At 38.9% G+C, this 24,455-nt stretch overlaps 1 protein-coding gene and 1 long non-coding RNA gene across 2 annotated transcripts in view; one reads left to right on the forward strand and one right to left on the reverse strand.

Moving 5' to 3' along the window:
• Positions 1–24,455, reverse strand: part of LOC126109398 (transmembrane protein 161B) — a 109,350-nt gene that overhangs the window by 3,655 nt on the left and 81,240 nt on the right. The window contains exons 9-11 of the mRNA XM_049914428.1: positions 23,841–24,015; positions 12,114–12,210; positions 9,316–9,485 (exon numbers count right to left, since the gene is read on the reverse strand). Coding sequence (XP_049770385.1) covers positions 9,316–9,485; positions 12,114–12,210; positions 23,841–24,015 — 442 coding nt within the window. The remainder of the gene's footprint in view (positions 1–9,315; positions 9,486–12,113; positions 12,211–23,840; positions 24,016–24,455) is intronic.
• On the forward strand, positions 13,866–14,852 carry LOC126109399 (uncharacterized). Its single transcript, XR_007523686.1, has 3 exons — positions 13,866–14,077; positions 14,525–14,662; positions 14,748–14,852. It is a non-coding gene; the product is annotated as an uncharacterized LOC126109399 (long non-coding RNA).

A 24,455-nucleotide genomic window follows, 5' to 3' on the forward strand; every position in this document is an offset into this window, starting at 1 on the left:
TTTTTTGATAGCAGATTGTCTGTGGAAACTAAATAGTGGAATCATATTGTAGCCCTACAATTGTTGAAATCCATGACTGCAAGTAAGTGATAACATATAAATTTTACATCCTGATCGGGAGAACACATACTTTTCAATTTGAAACAGTGATTGCCTAAAAAACTGACAATTAGAGTTCACACTTCGAGCTTTAAAAATTTGAAACAACACATAAGGGATGCACAAGGATCAAAGTATATGCAGTTCGAATAAAATAGTGAAAGCATGCTCTGTTGATGAAAGCAAATCAATCTTGGGCATTCAGATATCAAGAGTGGAGCCTAATCCAGTTAAAAATAATAGGACAGAAGCACTGGAGTGCCTTTGGCATTACTGCAAATGGCAGTCGAGTGTCGTACTGTGTGGATCAATGCATAGCAAACGTATTAACGATCAAAGATTAACTTCAACTTCTGATAAATATCCTGTAAAGTAATGCTTTAACATTTAAAAAATTAACTTTTTTTAGTAAAGGGTTAACAATTAGCGAAGTTAACTTTTTCATTAACACTGCTCATTGACATGAATCCCGTCAAATGTGTTGCAGCACAAACCGATAATGTAACAAATATTACGAAAGTTAACATAAACAAATACAAGTACATACAAAAGTGACAACACATAGGAAAAAAAAAAACATGTGCCGATTGTTTCACCAGAACATTTCTAGCTTTTTCTAGGTTACAAATTCAAATTTCCCTGAACCAGCTTTTCTTGTCTGTGAGAGCAAGATTTACTTTACTTGTTTTCATGGCTGCAAATGAAAGTTTCACATTGTTCCAAGTTCAGCTAGAATGAGAAAATGATACACGAGGTCTGGTAAAAAAGAAACAGCAATTTTTGTTTTTCTTAAACTATCTTTATTTAGTCATCAACATCAACTTTTCCCCCTTCACACTAATCCCCGTCAGATATAATACCGTTGTGCCAGCACTTTTTCCAATCTTGGAAACACTTGTGGAACTTTGCTTTTGTTATGGCATTCAGCCCCTTCAGCGATTCTGTTTTTTCTCATCAACGGTGGCAAAACAATATGGTTTCACGATTCTCATGTCGCAGGCAAAAACGACGGCAGAGGCAACATAACGGTTTTGCTTTTGTTTGCCAAAAATCATGAACAGGTAGTGAAGTGTGAGTCTAACAATTCTTGTGACGTAGTATAAGTGAGTGGTTCTGCCATAATTCTTGTCGTCTTCTGTGGATTGCTTCACACAAGTGGTGCACAACTTCCAGGTAGTATTCCTTACTGACTGTATGACCTCAGGCAGGAATTCATTATGCATTGTTGTTGTTGTTGTTGTGGTCTTCAGTCCTGAGACTGGTTTGATGCAGCTCTCCATGCTACTCTATCCTGTGCAAGCTTCTTCATGTCCCAGTACCTACTGCAACCTACATCCTTCTGTATCTGTTTGGTGTATTCATCTCGTTGTCTCCCTCTACGATTTTTACCCTCCATGCTACCCTCCAATACCAAATTGGTGATCCCTTGATGCCTCAGAACATGACCTACCAACCGATCCCTTCTTCTAGTCAAGTTGCGCCACAAACTTCTCTTCTCCCCAATCCTATTCATTACTTCCTCATTAGTTATGTGATCTACCCATCTAATCTTCAGCATTCTTCTGTAGCACCACATTTCGAAAGCTTCTATTCTCTTCTTGTCCAAACTATTTATCGTCCATGTTTCACTTCCATACATGGCTACACTCCATACAAATACTTTCAGAAACGACTTCCTGACATTTAAATCTATACTCGATGTTGACAAATTTCTCTTCTTCAGAAATGCTTTCCTTGCCATTGCCAGCCTACATTTTATATCCTCTCTACTTTGACCATCATCAGTTATTTTGCTCCCCAAATAGCAAAACTCCTTTACTACTTTAAGTGTCTCATTTCCTAATCTAATACCCTCCGCATCTCCCAACTTAGTTCGACTACATTCCATTATCCTCGTTTTGCTCTTGTTGATGTTCATCTTATACCTTCCTTTCAAGACACTGTCCATTCCGTTCAGCTGCTCTTCCAAGTCCTTTGCTGTCTCTGACAGAATTACAATGTCATCGGCGAACCTCAAAGTTTTTATTTCTTCTCCATGGATTTTAATACCTACTCCAAATTTTTCTTTTGTTTCCTTTACTGCTTGCTCAATATAGAGATTGAATAACACCGGGGAGAGGCTACAACCCTGTCTCACTCCCTTCCCAACCACTGCTTCCCTTTCATGTCCCTCGACTCTTATAACTGCCATCTGCTTTTTGTACAAATTGTAGATAGCTTTTCGCTTCCTGTATTTTACGCCTGCCACCTTCAGAATTTGAAAGAGAGTATTCCAGTCAACATTGTCAAAAGCTTTCTCTAAGTCTACAAATGCTAGCAACATAGGTTTGCCTTTCCTTAATCTAGCTTCTAAGATAAGTCGTAGGGTCAGTATTGCTTCACGTGTTCCAATATTTCTACGGAATCCAAACTGATGTTCCCCGAGGTTGGCTTCTGCTAGTTTTTCCATTCGTCTGTAAAGAATTCGCATGAGTATTTTGCAGCCGTGACTTATTAAACTGATAGTTCGGCAATTTTCACATCTGTCAACACCTGCTTTCTTTGGGATTGGAATTATTATATTCTTCTTGAAGTCTGAGGGTATTTCGCCTGTCTCATACATCTTGCTCACCAGATGGTAGAGTTTTGTCAGGACTGGCTCTCCCAAGGCTGTCAGTAGTTCTAATGGAATGTTGTCTACTCCTTGGGCCTTGTTTCGACTCAGGTCTTTCAGTGCTCTGACAAACTCTTCACGCAGTATCATATCTCCCATTTCATCTTCATCTAAAGCCTCTTCCATTTCCATAATACTGTCCTCAAGTACATCGTCCTTGTATAGACCCTCTATATACTCCTTCCACCTTTCTGCTTTCCCTTCTTTGCTTAGAACTGGGTTTCCACCTGAGCTTTTGATATTCATAGAAGTGGTTCTCTTTTCTCCAAAGGTCTCTTTAATTTTCCTGTAGGCAGTATCTATCTTACCCCTAGTGAGATAAGCCTCAACATCCTTACATTTGTCCTCTAGCCATCCCTGCTTAGCCATTTTGTACTTCCTGTCGATCTCATTTTTGAGACGTTTGTATTCCTTTTTGCCTGCTTCATTTACTGCATTTTTAAATTTTCTCATTTCATCAATTAAATTCAATATTTCTTCTGTTACCCAAGGATTTCTACTAGCCCTCGTCTTTTTACCTACTTGATCCTCTGCTGCCTTCACTACTTCATCCCTCAAAGCCACCCATTCTTCTTCTACTGTATTTCTTTCCCCCATTCTTGTCAATTGTCCCCTTATGCTCTCCCTGAAACTCTGTACAACCTCTGCTTTAGTCGGTTTATCCAGGTCCCATCTCCTTAAATTTCTACCTTTTTGCAGTTTCTTCAGTTTTAATCTACAGTTCATAACCAACAGATTGTGGTCAGAGTCCACATCTGCCCCTGGAAATGTCTTACAATTTAAAACCTGGTTCCTAAATCTCTGTCTTACCATTATATGATCTATCTGAAACCTGTCAGTAACTCCAGGCTTCTTCCATGTATACAACCTTCTTTCATGATTCTTGAACCAAGTGTTAGCTACGATTAAGTTATGCTCTGTGCAAAATTCTACCAGACGGCTTCCTCTCATTTCTTAGCCCCAATCCATATTCACCTACTACGTTTCCTTCTCTCCCTTTTACTACTGACGAATTCCAGTCACCCATGACTATTAAATTTTCGTCTCCCTTCACTATCTGAATAATTTATTTTATTTCATCATACATTTCTTCAATTTCTTTGTCATCTACAGAGCTAGTCGGCATATAAACTTGTACTACTGTCGTAGGTGTGGGCTTCGTATCTATCTTGGCCACAATAATGCGTTCACTATGGTGTTTGTAGTAGCTTACCCGCATTCCAATTTTCCTATTCATTATTAAACCTACTCCTGCATTACCCCTATTTGATTTTGTATTTATAACCCTGTATTCACCTGACCAAAAGTCTTGTTCCTCCTGCCACCGAACTTCACTAATTCCCACTATATCTAACTTTAACCTATCCATTTCCCTTTTTAAATTTTCTAACCTACCTGCCCGATTAAGGGATCTGACATTCCACGCTCCGATCCATAGAACACCAGTTTTCTTTCTCCTGATAACGACATCCTCTTGAGTAGTCCCCACCCGGAGATCCGAATGGGGGACTATTTTACCTCCGGAATATTTTACCGAAGAGGACGCCATCATCATTTAACCATACAGTAAAGCTGCATGCCCTCGGGGAAAAATTACGGCTGTAGTTTCTCCTTGCTTTCAGCCGTCCGCAGTACCAGCACAGCAAGGCCGTTTTGGTTAGTGTTACAAGGCCAGATCAGTCAATCATCCAGACTGTTGCCCCTGCAACTACTGAAAAGGCTGCTGCCCCTCTTCAGGAACCACACATTTGTCTGGCCTCTCAACAGATACCCCTCCGTTGTGGTTGCACCTACGGTACGGTAATTCAAGAATTTTGGAGCAAACTTTCATACAAGTGGCAAGCACAGCTCGCAATATGCAGCATTGTTCCAAGAATTAATCAGGATCCTTTTGTTTGGGGCTGAGTGGAGGGACTCAACCAAAGGCTTCATGAACTCTATGATGGTCTTGGTTGCAGATTTCTAGACCTGCATTATCGTGTGGGGATTTTCATGACCCCTTGATAGGTCAGGTGTTCTCTACACAAAGGAAGCAGCTAATCAGGTAGCACAGTACTTGTGAAGTGCACATGAAGTTTTTTTAGGCTAGATTATAGTTTAAGGTTCTCTGGTGAACACTCGCCAGTTGGACCGCACTGAGAGTAAAGACAGTTTGACTGTCAAAGTTTTATCAGTAAATTGTTGAAGTATTCGTAATAAAGTTTCCGAATTTACTGCCCTCCAGGGAAGTTCTCGCACTCACATCATTCTTGGGACACAGAGCTGGCTGAAATCCGAAGTGGAAAGCTCCGAGATATTTAGCGAGTCATGGAATGTATATTGAAAATACATATTAGAGGTCATACAAGGAGGAGTGTTCATTGCAGCTGACAAAAATATTGTCTCTATTGAGGTCGAAGTTAAGTGTGAAGTTACCTGGTCATGTATAACAGGTGCAGGTGAAACCAAGTTAATTATTGGATGTTTTTAACGGCCACCGATTCTGCTATTCAAAGATAATCTATAGTCACTAGTGTGTAAATACCCAGATCATGCAATACCAGTTGAAGGCAACTTTAACCTACCGAGTATAGACTGGGATGCCTATGGACTCATTGTGGGGGGTACAGACAGACAGTTGTGTAAGATAATTCTGAACCATTTTCTGAAAACTGTCTTGAGCAACTAGCTCAGCAGCCCATATGCACTGGAAATATCTCGTACCCTGTAGCTACGAATAGGCTAGATCTTGTAGACAGTGTTAGTACAGAAACAGGGATTAGCAATCATATTGTCATTAAATCAACTGTGGTTACGAAAGTTAATAAATCAAACAAGAAGGCTAGGAGTGTGTTTCTTCTAGGTAGAGAAGATAAGCAGTTGTTAGCAACTCACTTACACAATGAACTGACATCACTTTGTTCTAGTAACATGAACAAAGAGAGATTATGGGTAAAGTTTAAGCAGACTGTAAATTTTGGTCTGGAGAGTTATGTGGTTAAGGGATGGAAAACACCAACCACAGTTTAATAACAAAATTTGTAAGATGCTGAGGAAACAGAGGCTGCTGCACTCATGGTTCAAAAGAGAATGCACAAATAATGACAAGCAAAACTTATTAAGATTCATGTGTCAGTGAAAGATCTATGCATGAAGCATACAACAAGCTTCCATTCTGTCTGTTGTTGACCAGTCTGGTGTGGCACTTGAAGATAGCAAAACAAAAGTTGAAGTATTAAATTTCAGGTTCGAGAAATCGTTCACATTGGAGAATTATACAAACATACCATCATTTGACCATTGTACAGACTGTCATGTGGACATCATTCTAATAAGCATCCCTGGCATAGAGGAACGAGTAAAGGAGTGAGAACAAACGGGTCTGGATGGAATCCCAATTCAGTTTTACTAAAAGTACTCTAAGGCCCCTTATCTATGATGTATATATCATGACTATTGCCCAGCACAAAATTACAGATCAATATCCCTAACATTGGTTTACTGCAGAATCCTCAAACATATTCTCAGTCTGAATATAATAAACCTTCTTGAGCCTTAGAAGCTTTTCCAAGAATCAGCATGGCTTTTAGAAAGCATTGCTCTTCTCACATTACACATGGTGAACTATAGATGAAGGGCAACAGATTCCCTATTTCTAGATTTCTGGAAAGCATTTGACACGGTACCCCACTGCGGGCTGTTAACGAAGGTATGAGCATATGGAGTAAATTCACAGATATGTGAGTGGCTCAAAGACTTCTAAAGTAATAGAATCCAGTATGTTGTCCTGGATGGCAAGTGTTCATCAGAAACAATGGTACCATCAGGAGTGCCCAGGGAAACGTGATAGGAACAAACCTGTAATGTTCCGATCCAGTATTAGTTGTGTCCTCCTTAACACTGTAAAGTCTGGTAAATATCTGGGCGTAATGTTGCAAAGCAATATGAAATATTCTATGTTTTTTTATCTCCGATGTGAAGCACTGGAAGATAATGCAGTTTCATCCCCCTCACTACACACACTATACAAAGGGGCTTCTTTCCCCCACACCCACTGTGTGTAGGTGTTCCTTAAAGTTCCCATGGCATTTCACTACATTTACATATATACTCCACAAGCGACTGGACAGCGCACCATAGTGGAGGGCGCCCTGTACCGTAACTGGTCATTTCCTTTCCTGCCCACTTGCAGATATAGTCAGGGTAAAAAACAACTGTCTATACACTTCCGTACGAGCCTTCATTTCTTGTACATCATCTTTACGGCCCCTAAGCGAAATGTATGTTGGCGGCAGTAGGATCGTTCTGCGGTCAGCTTCAAATGCGGACTTTCTAAAATTACTCGGTAGTGTTTTTCAAAATAAATGTCTTCTACACACACACCACACACCACCTCCACCGATTCCCAGTTGAGCTTCCAAAGCATATCCATAACACTTCCATTCCGATCGAACCTACCAAAACAAATCTAGCATCTCATCGCTGAATTGCTTCGATGTCTTCTTTCAATCCGACCTGGTGCGGATCCCGAATACTCTAGCAGTACTCAATAATAGGTTGCACTAGTGTCCTATATGTGGTCTTCTTTACTGATGAACTACACTTCCCTAAAATTCTCCCAATAAACCGAAGTGGACTATTCGCCTTCCTAACACAATCCTCACATTCTCATTCCCCATTTTTTACATTAAGAACCAGTTGCCATCCCATCAAACCAACTAGAAATTTTGTCTAGGTCATCTTGTATCAACTTACAGTCACTTACCTTCGACACCTTCTTGTACACCACAGCATTATCACCGAACAACTGCAGATTGCTGCCCACCCTGTCTGCCAAATCATTTATGTATACAGAAAACAGCAACAGTCTTATCACTCCTTCCTGAGGCACTCCTGCAGTAGTCCTTCCACGAGTTTAGTCTGTCTCCCACTCAATCCCAGGTTTACAGAATTTCCCTTAAAACATGGCTTTTGCATCATTAGGTTGCCACAACATTTTCTTTGGATCACAGTCCAATGCTCTGTGCACTGTTTCCTGATCCATCTACATAGTTTATGTTTTACCACCATCTTAGCTACGGTTAAGACAGTTTCCAGTCCAACAGACAGAGTCGTCACACCCGTCCCGGTCAGCCTATCGGCTCGTTCACTGACAATGATTCCTGATTGACCAGGGAACCACAGCAGGTTTACCTTGTTGCTTCCCATAGCCTCACAAGGGCTTCTTTCGATCTCACTGCACAGGTTGACTGAGATTTCAGAGTTGCTCAGGTGTCTGAATAAACAAAGGTGCTGCAGTCATTATAGTGCCTGCACCAATTATCCTCTGCACGTACACTGACGGCAGATTGTTCCGACTGGAATACCGAGGCCAACTTCTTTGGACAGATGCTCTCTGTAGTCTTAGCTGTACTCCGTAAAACCCAGCACCCACACCTTTGTTGTGATCCATCAGGAAACCAGAATACGTTTCAATTGTTATGGTAAAAGGTTTATCAAAGCAGCTAGATTATATAGTCATCATTTCACCAAACATTCCTATATTTACCACATTCTCCATATTGGTGTGGTGGATTTTAGGATAGGATATCCAAAAGGTATCCAGTAATTTGCAGTTTTTAGCTTGAGTGCCTCTGCCACCCCTCTATTTTAACCCACAGGTGTAATAGGGGCACGTTCTGCATGGTCTCCATTCCAGCAATGGACGACCTGCTAATTCCACCTCTCACGGCTCAGCACAACAGTGTCTCAGTATCTGCAACTCTCCAATCTCCTTAGCTGCCACCTTCTATTCTACTTTGCATTCTACCACACTGCAGCATAAATGATCATAGGTCTTATTACAATGGTGGGTATCCAGAGAGAATACCTCTCTCCAAGGTCGACCGTAATGTGCAGAATATGATATGGAAAAGTGAAGCAGCACAAAAGAGAATGACTCCCAAATAACAGAATGGCTGTTGTTATCCTTTCTCACTACTTTCTAATGTAGAAGGTGATATTTACCACAAATGGTAGCTGGATACATGACAGGCAGGATGTAAGAAATGACAGTGTTCAATACTGTTATCACAGCTACTATTGTAGGTTTACTGTACTGCTGTTTCCTGCTATCTCGAAGAATCTCTACACATTTAAAGATTTGTGATTTTGAGAGACAATGAGTTGCCAATAATGGTATGGAGCTCCCTCTACCACATAATATATCTTGCATAGCCCGTATCACTACTGAAACATGTACATAATGTGCAGCTTATATCACTATTTAAATGCTTACAGCTGCCTATATGAAATGTGTGATGCATAGGCACCCAATCTGATATGGGTGCAGACTTTTTATTCGTTACACAATTCTCACAAATTTCTAGTAATGGCTATCTGCAACTCTACTAACTTGAATGTAAAACACTGCAGAGGGAGAGGGAGAGGCAGGCTACTTTGTGCAACTCTGTACCTTGTCCTACGGGAGGGACAAGGACATGTATAAATGAAGAACTCTTGCACATCCCCCTGATAACCTTTCTTCGAGTGTCAACACCAACAACAAGAACAGGTAATCTGCTGGGTGTTTTGTTGTGCCGTACCTGTTTGAGGGAGTTCAGGGCGAGAGCAAACTCCTGGGCGGACTGCCTGATGGACTCGGCACCCTCAGTGCCGGACACGGACGGTCCCTGCAGAGGCGAAGAGGGCTTCGCGTTGTCCAGAGGTGAAAATCCAGTAGCAGGTGCCACCTGCCCAGTCCATGTATAGCCTCCTGCAAAATGAGGCAGGAATATCAATACTATTATTCTAATAATAAAATAATTATACTAATTTTGTGAACTGAGTAAACTCTGGGTGACCAGCAAGCTGTACTGATGCACCCACTACACAAAAATGGAGACAGAATTGATGTTAATATGAGGGTGGTTTGAAAAGTTCTCGGAACGGAATAGGAAAATAGTACTTACTTCACTGAAACTTTATTTTATTTTTCAATGTAGCCTCCTTGTAGATTAATGCAATTGGTCCAACGATGTTCCAGTGTCTTGAGCCCATCTCGAAAATGAGTTGTCTCCAGGCCTGCAAAATAGTTGTCAACTCCAGCTATCAATTCTTCATTTGAAGTGAATCTTCGTCCACTGAGAAAAATTTTCAGTTTTGGGAAGAGATGAAAGTGTGGTGGAGCTATATCAGGTGAATAAGGCGGGTGTGGCAACAATTCATACCTCAGTTCGTGCAATTTTACCAGGGTGATGGCACATGTGTGGGCGCGCATTGTCTTGATGGAAGATGACTTTCTTCCTCGCTAAACCTGGCCTTTTTTCATGTACCTTTTGTTGCAATTTGTCCAGGAGGTTAGCATAGTATTCTCAAGCAATTGTTTGCCCAGTGGGGAGATAATCTACAAACAGAATCCCCTTCGCGTCCCACAACACTGATGCCATGACCTTTCCCACCAAAGGGATTGTCTTTGCTTTCTGTAGTGACGGAGAATCGGCATGTTTCCACTGCTTTGACTGGTGTTTTGTCTCTGAGGTATAGTAGTGCACACAAGTTTCATCTCTGGTCACAAACCGGCACAAAAAAACCTTGCTCTCTTCTCCTTAAATGGGCCAAACATTGTTCCGATATTTGCGTTTTTGATCCAGTGTCAAAGAGTTGTGGCACCCCACTTGCAGATAATTTTTTCATTTCTAATTCTTCAGTTAGAATGTGATGTACCCTTTCAGATGACATCTGACAAGCTTGAGCAATTTCATGCACTTTCACTCGGCAATCCTCCATGGCCATTTTGTGCATTTTTGCAATGATTTCTGGTGTAGTGACACATCTTAGCTGACCACTGCGTGGATCTTCATCTAAGCTCTTCCGACCAAATTTAAATTCATTTGTCCATTTAGCAACAGTTGAATATGAAGAAGCAGAGTCCCCCAGTGTATTATCGATCGGTGTGAATGACCTTTGCTTTCATACCTTTCTTTACGTAGTACTTAATCACTGCTCGAATCTCTATGTTTTTCCATCTTCGCAAATCACTATGCGGGAACAACAACGGAGCCACGTCACTGCCACAGCTCTGTTCCAAGAGCACTGACGTGGCACGTGTTTACAGGCAACAGTCCAATGAATTATCACGTGAACAACTCGTTGTGCTGGCACTGACCTCTCATCTCATCTTCACAGTCTTTAAAAAACCGTTATGTTGGCTCTGCAAATCATACAAATGAAGATGACTCGGGAACTAAAAGAACCATTCTTGTTGATTATTCATAACTAGGCGCAGAAAAAAATCTCTCTTATCTTATGGCCAATTTGGTGTTATTTTTTACAATCCCAGTGTTATTTTTCCAGTGTCAGTACAATTTTTTCACCAAATTCGATATCGATAATATTTGTTTACCTTTTTTTGTCAATTTCACTGTTATTTTTTTCTCCTTTTCCATGTTATCTTTTTTCAATTTCAGTGTTATTTTTATGAATGTCAATACTATTTCTTGCAATTTGCATTGTCGTTTGCTGAATTCAAAATTTTTATCAAATTTGGTATATCTTTTTGCAAATTTCCAAGTTATTTCTTGCCAAGTTCAGTATTCTTTTCAAATTAAATAATTATTTTTATGAAATTCAGTTTCATATTTTTCCTTATTTCTGTGGTTTTTTTCCCCAATTCGATTTTATTTTTTGCCAATTTTGGTGTTATTTTTAGCAATTTGTGTTATTTTTTGGCGGTTTTGGTATTATTTTTTGACTAAATTGTTTTTAATTTTTGCCCAATTTGGTGTTAATTTGGTGCTACTCTTTTCAGATTTGGTGTTACCTTTTTTCCATATTTGGTCATTTTTTGCCACATTTAGTGGTTCTTTTTTTGACAAATCTGTTTCTTTGCGTATTCCACTGGTATTTTTTTAATATTTCAGTTTTTTTAGCAAAATTCGGTGTTTTTTCTTTTTGGCAATTTTGGTGCTATTTTTGACATCACATCATTGTTCATTACATGGGAAATCAACTGTCATTTTAAGATTACACACAAACCTCAGCCCCAAGGGAAAAAAAGAGGCAAAATCAAATTTAAACATTCAAATACTGGTAAACTTGTCCTCAACTTTATAACATTTTGTTTATACAGTAATAGGAAAAAATTTGCAATATTTCAAAAAGTCACTGATTTCACATTATTTTGCAGAAAACTGACAATGTTGTACTACTTTAGATGTTATCGTTAGCGTTTTTGAGAAATTTTCCTGTCTAATCACAACTATTTCGCTTTCTATTCTGTTATTTCACCTTCATTTTGGCTATTTTGGACGCTACAAAATGTAGTCTACTCATGTAAATAAACCACAAAGCAGAATCACACTCAACACATCTGTCATACACTTACCCAGCTGGTTTGACTCACCGAGTGTTTTGTACATCATCGTCAGGAAGAGGCACATGATGATCGGAGCAACATACTGGATAGTCACCACACACATGTAGTAAAACACAGCCGCTATCTGGAATGAACAGAAAAAAAATAGCAACACTATCTCCCAAGCTACAATTTCACAAAATAAAGCTAGCAATAATATAAATTTAAAACTTTCAAAAACTGAGAAAAACTAAAACTTATTTTCACAACCACTGGATTGTTACTCTCACTTGCCAACTATAATGATTACATACAATAATTTTGTGACAAATATATTTAGCTTCAAAGCAATTGCAAGAATTACTAGCACCACATACCTAGTTGGCAGTGTATCTCATGATTCCACAACAATTTAAAAATAAAAATACTTGTCTTTAATATTATGTGGATAGTCCTTGGGTTTATTTCATAAATCAGACACTTGTGTGAGGATACACTTGCTTTATGCATCCATATCAGCCAGGCAGTAGTCTGACAGAGAGCTTGATACAACAACATCAAACTCAAAGAAAATATCAAGCCAAAGACCAAATGACCCATGAGGACACTGCCAGACATCAACTTAGGTTTCCTAAACAATTAACTCTTTTTTTAATTGTTAGAAAAGGAGTTAAAATTAGTTTATTACAGTGTAAATTTTTTTATAAAATTTCTTACCCATTAAATTTTCTCATATATTATCACCAATAATATTACAATAAATATCAAAAATCATGTAGACGAAACGGGTAAACAAGCAGAAAATGTGCAACACTTAACACACTTTCGGAACAGCTGTTGTGAGATATGAGACTTTCAGAGATGATGATCAAACAACTGATGCCAAATAGAAGAATGCAACACTAAGCACAGCGAATAGGTGAAAAACATTTGGTCTAAATGGAAACAGAGAAACTGAGAAAATCATCATAACAGTTGTAAGCTTATTGTGGTTCGTAGAGAGCTGACTAATGAAATAAGAAAGAAAATTTAAAAACTGCAATCTTTTATAAATTGACTTTTCTAATATAAGTATGTAATTATTTATTCATATGAGTTACATATTATATTTGTTGTTTTTGTGATCTTCAGTCCAAAGACTTGTTTGATGCAGCTCTCCATGCTACTCTATCCTGCGCAAGACTCTTCATCTTGAGTAACTACTACTGCAACCTACATCCTTCTGAATCATCTTACTGTATTCATGTTATGGTCTCCCTCTACAATCTTTACCCTACACACTTCCCTCCAGTACTAAATTGGGGATCGCTTGATGCCTCAGAACACGTCCTACCGACCGATCCCTTCTTCTAGTCAAGTTGTGCCACAAACTTCTCTTCTCCCCAATCCTATTCAGTACCTCCTCATTAGTTATGTGATCTACCCATCTAATCTTCAGCATTCTTCTGTAGCACCACATTTCAAAAGCTTCTATTCTCTTCTTGCCTAAACTGTTTATTGTCCATGTTTCACTTCCATAGATGGCTACACTCCTTACAAATACTTTCAGAAAGGACTTCCTGATACTTATTACCTATACTCAATGTTCACAAATTTCTCTTCTTCAGAAATGCTTTCCTTGCCCTTGCCAGTCTACATTTTATATTGTCTCTACTTTGATCTCCATCAGTTATTTTGCTTCCCAAATAGCGAAACTCCTAATCTACTTCCCTCAACATCACATGATTTAATTTGACTACATTCCATTACCCTCATTTTGCTTTTCTTTTCTTGATGTTCATCTTGAATCCGCCTTTTAACCCTTTCAGACCCCTTGTCCATTTCAATGGACACTACTTTTCGAGAGTAATATCTCATATCTGAGAGCACAGATGTTTTTAGGATTGCTTGTACGTCGCAATGGAAGTCTTGTGGTTCAATCTGATGGGCGATCCTGCCATCTAGTGGTGAAGTCACGAAGTATTTGGACGTTGTTTGAGACAAGATGGCCGCACAGAGGAAGCATGTAAAAGGTGGGTACATATTTCGACCAATTTCACGTGTTTAAAGGTTAGAGTTCCCCTTGTTTTTAAGTTTTATTTGTTTTAGTAAGGTTTTGGATACTTTCTATAGCAAAATTAGATACATGCTTCGGAAAATCACTGTATTATCGACGTTACAAAACTGATGTCCATTGAAATGGACATTTAGTCCGAATGGTTGTTTTTACTTGTGTGCTTGTAATGTATCTCTGCTATATGAAAATAACTTCTGTGATGCAACTGCGCCTTTTTTTTTTTGTAACGTAGGGGATGAAACTAATTTATTTTATGTTACCAAAGGTTCAGTAGATAAAATTCCAAGCATTTATGTACAATATTGAAGTAGTTGTACTTGATGTTATTGCTTCAGACTTGGTATTTGCGTCTTGTTTCAACACTGTTCATGAAATTGCTTACATCTGACATATTGATTTTCAGAATTTTATCATACTGAGAGGGATGCTTCCCAAATACTGGATTTGCTGATGTCAGGTGAGGTTTCTGTCTTAGAGCTCTCAGAAAACGATGAAAGTGGCCCTGATGATGCAGAATCTATTCCACAATGCACTAGACCTGGTATGTAATAATAAAACTATCAATCTCACCTGACTATTATATATATTTTGACCTGGTTGTTGCTACACTGCATTGTCATTTTTAGTTGCTGATGGAGGACGATAGTTGCAGCACAGAAGAAGATGTCCAAAATCATACTTATGCACAGGACTCAAATGTTGAAGACTCTCTTATTCCATCTGAGTGGGTGTTTACTGAAAAAAGTGATATTAGATGGAGAAGAAAATCGCCTACACTCCAAAGCACACCTCTAGGTGAAGACCAGTATTCAGTGCAGCCATCAGAGTGTGATATGACACCCATTCAATATTTTTCAGAGTACATTTCTCATGCTTGCTTAGAAAATATGGTTGAAAAAACCAACATGTATGCATTTCAACATGGGAAAACATTTACACCGACAAATGTAACGGAAATAAAGGCTTTCCTAGGACTTTGTATAATTATGGGATGCTTGAAATACCCCAGAGTTAGAATGTATTGGGATTCAGCATTGCATTTAGATCTCTCTGTGGAAAGTATGTCAAGAGAGATTTTTCCAACTGAGATCAAATTTCCATGTAGTTGACAATTTGGCAAGGCCAGAAAATTGCAAAGACAAATTTTACAAAGTGAGACGCATTTATGATTGTATTAGACGTAGATGTTTGGAACTACAGATTGAGGAAGAATTATGTGTTGACGAGCAAATGATTCCTTTCAAAGGTCATTTAGGAGTAAAGCAGTATTGTAAGGGAAAGCCTAAACCTCGGGGTATAAAACTGTTTTTATTATGTGGAAGAAGTGGTCTGTGCTATGACTTTCCGTTGTACCCAGGAGATGCTCCAGAAATCTCAAACACTTTTGTAAAAAAAGTTTGGTTTAGGGGCATCTATTGTTCTAAAACTTGTTGAGAGAATTAACAGGGAACATGCTTATTTATATTTCGATAATTTCTTCACAACATTCAACTTACTAGAAATATTAAAAATAAAAAATATATATATGCAGCAGGAACAGCAAGACTATGTCGCATGCCAAATGTACCTTTCACCAGTGATAAGGATTTGAAAAAGAAAGGGCGTGGTTTTTCTAAAGAAGTGGTGAGCATGAATGAAGCAGTGATAATGTGTAAATGGTTTGACAACAGACCAGTAGTTCTGGCATCAAATTTTGTAGGATGTGGTAGTCAAGATGAAGTGAAAGACATATGTTTCTGTCTCACGGCCTGAAGTTGTATGTCGTTACAACCATGCTATGGGTGGTGCTGACAAAATAGATATGACAATTAGCATGTATAGGATTTTTATTAAATCTAGAAAATGGACATCGAGAATGTTGTTCCACACTGTAGATTTAGCGTGTGTGAACAGTTGGTTGGAATACAAAAGAAATACTGAATCACTGGAAGAGAAAGAGACAATGGTTTTGCTTCATTTTAAGATGAGAATAGGAGAGGCTCTTGTAAAAATGGGCACTACTACCAAAGTGAAACATGGCAGACCCAGTAGTGATTTACAGGACATAAAAGCAAAAAGAGCAAGAACTGAGATTTGTCCGGCACCAGAGATTTGGAATGATCTTACTGGACATTTTCCTGCATACCATGATAATACAGAAGCTTCAAGGTGTAAAATGCCTAGTTGTAAGAATAAAACTCATGTATTTTGTGAGAAATGTAACGTTCATCTATGTTTTGTCAAAGGAAGGAATTCTTTCAAAATGTTCCACAATGCGGGATGTAACAACCGTTGATACTCTTTGTCCATTACAATGGACATTCTGCAAAATGTAAATAAAAATGTTTTCAGTGATTTTGTTGGATTTATTATGTTTCTAATACCCATTTTTACCTATTACAATGAATAGATATTTTTTTTTCATGGCTGAGAATAATTTGGGTCTGAAAGGGTTAAACCACTGCCCATTCCATTCAATTGCTTTTAAAGATCCTTTGCTGTCTCTTACAGAATTGCACCTTTGCTGTCTCTTCCAGAATTGCAATGTCATCATTATTTCTTCTCCCTGCACTTTAATTCCTACTCCAACTTTTCCGTTTGTTTCCTTTATTGCTTGCTCCATTTACAGATTGAATGACATTGGGGATAGGCTACAACCCTGTCTTACTCCCTTATCAACCACTGCTTCCCTTCCATGCCGCTCGACTCTTAGAACCACCATCTGGTTTCTCTACAAATTGTAAATAGCCTCTCACTCCCTGTATTTTTTCCCTGCCACCTTCAGAATTTGAAAGAGAGTATTCCAGTCAACATTGTAAAAAGCTTTCTCTAAGTCTATAAATTCTGTAAATGTAGGTCTGCCTTTCCTTAACCTATCTTCTATAAGTTGTAGGGTTATTATTGCCTTTTGTGTTCTTACATTTCTCTAGAATCCAAACAGGTCTTCCCGAGGTTGGCTTCTACCAGTTTTTCCATTCTTTTGTAATGGATTAACGTTAGTATTTTGCAACCGTGACTTATTAAACTGATAATTCAGTCATTTTCACACTGTCAGCACCTACTTTCTTTTGTATTGGAATTACTACATTCTTCTTCAAGTCTGACAGTATTTTGCCTGTCTCATACTCCTGCTCACCAGATGAAAGAGTTTCGTCAGGACTGGCTCTCCCAAGACTATCAGCAGCTCTAATGGAATATTATCTACTCCCAGGGCCTTGTTTTGACCTAAGTCTTTCAGTGTTTTGTCAAATTCTTCATGCAGTATCATATCTCCCTTCTTCTTCCATTTCCATAATATTGCCCTCAAGTACATCACCCTTATACAGATCCTCTATATACTCCTTCCAACTTTCTGCTTTCCCTTCTTTGCTTAGAACTGGTTTTCCATCTGAGCTCTTTGTATTCAAACAGGTGGTTCTCTTTTTCTCCAAAGGTTTCTCTAATTTTCCTGTAGGTGGCATCTATCTTACTCCTAGTGATATATGCTCCTACATCCTTACATCTGTCCTCTAGTCATTCCTACTTAGCCATTTTGCACTTCCTGTCAATCTCATTTTTGAGACATTTCTATTCCCTTTTGCCTGCTTCATTTATTGCATTTTTATATTTTCTCCTTTCATCAATTAAATTCAATTTCTCTTGTGTCACCCAAGGATTTCTATTAGCCCTCATCTTTTTATGTACTTGATCCTCTGCTGCCTTCACCATTTCATCTCTCAAAGCTACCCACTATTCTACTCTATTCCTTTCCCCTGCTCTTGTCAATCATTTCCTAATATTTGCTCTGAAACCCTCTACAACCTCTGGTTCTTTCAGTTTTTCCAGGTTCCATTTCCTTAAATTCCCGCCTTTTTGCAGTTTCTTCAGTTTTCATCTACAGTTCATAACCAATAAATTGTGGTCAGAGTCAACATCTGCCCCTAGAAATGTCTTAAAATTTAGAACCTGGTTCTAAATCTCTGTCTTACCATTAAATAATCAGTATGAAGCCTTTTGGTGCCTCCAGGTGTCTTCCACATATACAACCTTCTTCCACAATTCTTAAACCCAGGTGTTAGCGATGATTCAATTATGCTCCGTGCAAAATGCTACTAAGCGGCTTCCTCTTTCAGTTTTTCCCCAATCCATATTCACCTACTAATGTTTCTTTTATTCCTATCAAATTCCAGTCCCATATGACTATTAACTTTTCATTCCCCATAACTATCTGAATTGTTTCTTTCATCTCGTCATACATTTTCTCAATCTCCTCCTCATCTGCGGAGCTATAAACTTTTACTACTGTGTTGGGTGTGGGTTTTGTGCCTATCTCGGCTACAATAATGCGTTCACTATGCTGTTCATAGTAGCTTATGCATGTTCCATTTCTTACTCATTATTAAACCCATTCCTGCATTACCCCTATTTGCTTTCATATTTATAACCCTGTATTCACCTGACTAGAAGTCCTGTTCTTCCTGCTACCAAACTTCAAATTCCCACTACATTAACTTTAACCTATCCATTTCCCTTTTAAAATTTTCTAACCTCCCTGCCCAATAAGGGATCCGACAGTCCACGCTCCGATCCTTAGAACACCAGTTTTGTTGCTCCCTATAAAGACCTTCTCGTGTGTAGTTCTCACCCGGAGATGCGAATGGAGGACTATTTTACCTTCAGAATACTTTACCCAAGAGGATGCCATCATCAATTAACCATACAGTAGAGCTGCATGCGCTTAGGAAAAATTACGGCTGTAGTTTCCCCTTGCTTTCAGCCATTCTCAGTACTAGCACAGCAAGGTCGTTTTGGTTGATGTTACAAGGCCAGATCAGTTAATCATATCCAGGCTGTTGGCCCTGCAACTACTGAAAAGGTCGCTGCCCCTCTTCAGGAACTAAATGTTTGTCTGGCCTCTCAACAGATACCCAACCATTGTGGTTGCACCTACGGTGCAGGTATCTGTATCGCTGAGGCACACAAGACTCCCCACCAATGGCAAGATCCATGTTTCATGGGGGTTACCATATTTATTTTACAAAATTTGCTACTTATATCATGTGGTGAGAATCTATCATCTCTTAGAAAAGTAGGCCTCTTTGACAAACTCACACTACTCATTTGACTGATTCATTGTTGCTGCCAATGCAGATGGCGAATAAAGCTGTCAACCCGTCACTTCAGATGAGGCTGTCCCCATCTCTGCTTAACACACCTCCTTCCTAAGAGCCATGTTCAAATTGTTAGCGATTCTGTATTTATCATGACATATTAAGGAACTAGTACATGAATAAATGCCGAAGAATCAATATTTTAATTTATGTCTTAAAAATTTATCTGTAGTTTTCTGAACAAGAAAAAATTTACTTAGAGGAAATCGTACAGAAGAAAGCCCCAAAATTAGAGCAATTTGAAAGTGACTGCACGCATGACAATACTCCATTTCAGGCAAACAGCTCTCTTTTAAAAAAAGAATTTTGCTCTCACCATAAGTATTCTTTGCCGTTTGCTATAATGGAAGTTGAAAAACCTATATATTTAATCAAACAATGGAAAATCCAGAATGGGATGTAACAATACTATAAAAATGAAAGCTGCTACTCACCATACAGTGGAGATGCTGTGTGTGTGTCAGTCTGTCGCCTGTTTTTGATGAAGGCCTTACTGGTTAAAAGCTTTATATGTGACAGTCATTTTGTTGTGCCTATCTGCGACTCAGCATCTCCACTATACGGTAAGTAGCAACTTTCATTTTTATAGTATTGTTAGTAACTTAGGATTATTAGAGGGTAGGACTCAAAACTCAAATGAGAGTTTTAGAAGCTGTATATGTAAAAGGATACCAAAAATGGGCTCGGTAGGACTGAAACTTTAAAATAGGTGTGCCGGATGCTCTGCTATGTTATGTTATAGTGACAAAGTTTAAGTTTACGGAAATTGATGGGAGTGCCTGGTGGACTCACTATGCACAGAACTTTATTTGTCATTGACCACAGGAGGCTCTTCAAAGCAGGGAAGTCAGTGGTGCAATCCACGAAAGAATCGATAACAACAAGCAGGAGAAGTAGTTTGAAAAAGAAAAGGGAGAAAGAAAAACGCCAGAAAAAAGATGAATATGGATCTGGGAAGCATTAGTTTTATGCAGGATAGACAGGGAAACAAGTTTTAACTTTAATTTGAATTTCCTGGAAGTTTACTTTTTCGATGTTCTGGTACATATTGGTTACAAACTATTCCGGCACAATTTTTCACTGTTGTCATTCCATTCTGCAGCTGATGGTAGTCATTATCTGATGTATTAGATAGAAGGCTGAAATTTTATATACTAGTTTAAGACATAGTTTACTGAAAATCAAAGATGTTTTAAAGAAAAACTATAAGTTGCCAAAATTTTTACAATCATTATTAACAATTTTTTGAAAGTCTGCTTTAAAGATGAAAAGACCTTCCATAAAAAAATATGATTTTACTTCATTTTATTTCAAGGTATGCGTAACTGTGCTGTACATAAATAATTGATTTGCTTTGTTTCACTTGCAACACAAAATACAATTCAGAAAAAAAAGTGTGGGAGCAAACTCTTCTCCATAAAAAAAAAAATACATACATATATATATATATATATATATATATATATATATATATATATATATATATATATATATATATATATATATGAATATAATAGAGGGAAACGTTCCACGTGGGAAAAATATATTTAAAAAGAAAGATGATGAGACTTACCAAACAAAAGCGCTGGCAGGTCGATAGACACACAGACAAACACAAACATACACACAAAATCTAGCTTTCGCAACCAATGGTTGCCTCGTCAGGAAAGAGGGAAGGAGAGGGAAAGACAAAAGGATTTGGGTCTTAAGGGAGAGGGTAAGGAGTCATTCCAATCCCGGGAGCGGAAAGACTTACCTCAGGGGGAAAAAAGGAGGGAAAAAAAGGACAGGTATACACTCGCACACACACACATATCCCATATGTGTGTGTGTGCGAGTGTATACCTGTCCTTTTTTCCCTCCTTTTTTCCCCCTGAGGTAAGTCTTTCCGCTCCCGGGATTGGAATGACTCCTTACCCTCTCCCTTAAGACCCAAATCCTTTTGTCTTTCCCTCTCCTTCCCTCTTTCCTGACGAGGCAACCATTGGTTGCGAAAGCTAGATTTTGTGTGTATGTTTGTGTTTGTCTGTGTGTCTATCGACCTGCCAGCGCTTTTGTTTGGTAAGTCTCATCATCTTTCTTTTTAAATATATATATATATATATATATATATATATATATATATATGTATATATATATATATACATATATATACATATATATACATATATATACACACACACATATATATATATATATATGTGTCTTTCCTTCTCCTTCCCTCTTTCCTGACGAGGCAACCGTTGGTTGCGAAAGCTAGAGTTTTGTGTGTATGTTTGTGTTTATTTGTGTGTCTATCGACCTGCCAGCGCTTTTGTTGGGTAAGTCTCATCATCTTTCTTTTTAAATATATATATATATATATATATATATAAAAAGAAAGATGATGAGACTTACCAAACAAAAGCGCTGGCAGGTCGATAGACACACAAACAAACACAAACATACACACAAAATTCTAGCTTTCGCAACCAACGGTTGCCTCGTCAGGAAAGAGGGAAGGAGAAGGAAAGACAAAAGGATATGGGTTTTAAGGGAGAGGGTAAGGAGTCATTACAATCCCGGGAGCGGAAAGACTTACCTTAGGGGGAAAAAAGGACAGGTATACACTCGCACACACACACATATCCATCCACACATACACAGACACAAGCAGACATTTTTGCCTTTACAAATGTCTGCTTGTGTCTGTGTATGTGTGGATGGATATGTGTGTGTGTGCGAGTGTATACCTGTCCTTTTTTCCCCCTAAGGTAAGTCTTTCTGCTCCCGGGATTGGAATGACTCCTTACCCTCTCCCTTAAAACCCAAATCCTTTTGTCTTTCCCTCTCCTTCCCTCTTTCCTGACGAGGCAACCATTGGTTGCGAAAGCTAGATTTTGTGTGTATGTTTGTGTTTGTCTGTGTGTCTATCGACCTGCCAGCGCTTTTGTTTGGTAAGTCTCATCATCTTTCTTTTTAAATATATTTTTCCCACGTGGAACGTTTCCCTCTATTATATTCATATATATATATATATATATATATATATATATATATATATATATATATATATATATATATATATATATATATATATATATATGGTTATAATAGAAGGAAACATTCCATGAAGGAAAAATATACCTAAAAACAAAGATGATGTGACTTACCAAATGAAAGTGCTGGCAGGTCGACAGACACACAAACGAACACAAACATACACACAAAATTCAAGCTTTCGCAACAAACTGTTGCCTCATCAGGAAAGAGGGAAGGAGAGGGAAAGACGAAAGGATGTGGGTTTTAAGGGAGAGGGTAAGGAGTCATTCCAGTCCCGGGAGCGGAAAGACTTACCTTAGGGGGGAAAAAAGGACGGGTATACACTCGCACACACACACACACACACATATCCATCCACACATATACAGACACAAGCAGACATGTCTTTAAATATGTCTGCTTGTGTCTGTATATGTGTGGATGGATATGTGTGTGTGTGCGAGTGTATACCCGTCCTTTTTTCCCCCCTAAGGTAAGTCTTTCCGCTCCCGGGACTGGAATGACTCCTTACCCTCTCCCTTAAAACCCACATCCTTTCGTCTTTCCCTCTCCTTCCCTCTTTCCTGATGAGGCAACAGTTTGTTGCGAAAGCTTGAATTTTGTGTGTATGTTTGTGTTCGTTTGTATGTCTGTCGACCTGCCAGCACTTTCATTTGGTAAGTCACATCATCTTTGTTTTTAGGTATATTTTTCCTTCGTGGAATGTTTCCTTCTATTATATATATAACTTCTCAGACACAAACAGCCTCACACCTGGTATAAATGAAGTAGGACGTGAAGCCTATGCCACTGATAATGACTAACAATGGAGGTCAAGCATTCGGCATAGCCGGCAAACAGATAAGTTTCTAGATGTCACTGGAAAGTCATAGGTCCTGCGCAGTGGCTTCCAACCCGGCTCTGACTGGTGGGCTGCTAAGAGCAAGCACACAAACTGATGCAGAGCTCCAGCGGAGCTAACTGCAAACCTGTTGGCCTGCACTGCCCTATATAGCTGATCCAGTTCTGCACACATGCACAGTGGAGAAAATAAGTCCCTGGCGCGGAGAACCTCTGTTAAGCTTCTCCTGACAGCTGTCATCAACTCTCTATAGGGAAGCAACATCCCGTATGTACAACCAAACTGGTGCTGCTTCCGTGTCTGAGGGGTTGCCGTTCCCTTTAGGTGAACAGTGAGTACACAGCATACTCATCACAATGTTCCCAAGAGACCTGTTAAAAGATAGTACGCATTACATGGGCTTACAACTCTTATCCTTTGAGCTACTCTATTAAGAAAACTGGCAAATTTGTCAACATTTCTCCTTTGGTTCACAAACCAGTCCCCTTAACATGAGACTGTTTCTCCATCTCGAACTGTGTCCTAATGTTTCATCCAAATCGATTACATCAGTCACTGTGGTTGTGCAGTTTATTACAAATGTGTTAATGTGTCCTGCTGGAAATGTCACAAAAGCTGACACATAGCCTCATGAAAACAGGTGACAGTTACTGGTGTATGACAAATATGAGACACGTGCTACTGCTTTCATTAGACACACACACTACCTTTTTCTGGAGTTCAGTGTTGGTGATACGGCCAGCTTCCTTCTTCTGCTCCTCCAGGCGATGGTAGGCCATGTTGAGGTATGCTTGTAGGTACGTGGGCATCAAGACTATCCTCAAGAGAATTGCGAAGACCACCAGCCACAGCCTCATTGTCTCAAAAAGTTCTGGTGTCATGCTGGGGGAAAAGAGAAACAATATATTTTAAAAAGCTGGTGCCACACAGCTTGTAAATATTTGAAGAACATAATGATTTACCACTAACAGATGCTGATAAAGTTTCTTTACTGAACAACCAGTTTTGGTCCACAGGCCATCATCAGTTTAATAAAAACACTTACAACATCATAATAGTTGATAAAAAAATCAATGGTGTCACACAACAAAATCCACAAAATCATCACTGTTGTCATATAACAATAGAAATTATACTGTCAGTCAGAAAATGTCCCAAACAGTGCACTCATTCACGTAGGAGGAGGAGATTACGGTTTGACGTCTCGTCGATAATGGGGTCATTAGAGATGTGGCACAACCTCAGATTGGGAAATGATGGAGAAGGAAAGAAGCCGAGCCCTTTCGAGGGGACCGTGCCGTCATTTGCCTTAAGCTGGGGCA

Source organism: Schistocerca cancellata, chromosome 12 (assembly GCF_023864275.1).
Source record: "Schistocerca cancellata isolate TAMUIC-IGC-003103 chromosome 12, iqSchCanc2.1, whole genome shotgun sequence".
Classification (NCBI taxonomy): Eukaryota; Metazoa; Arthropoda; class Insecta; order Orthoptera; family Acrididae; genus Schistocerca; species Schistocerca cancellata.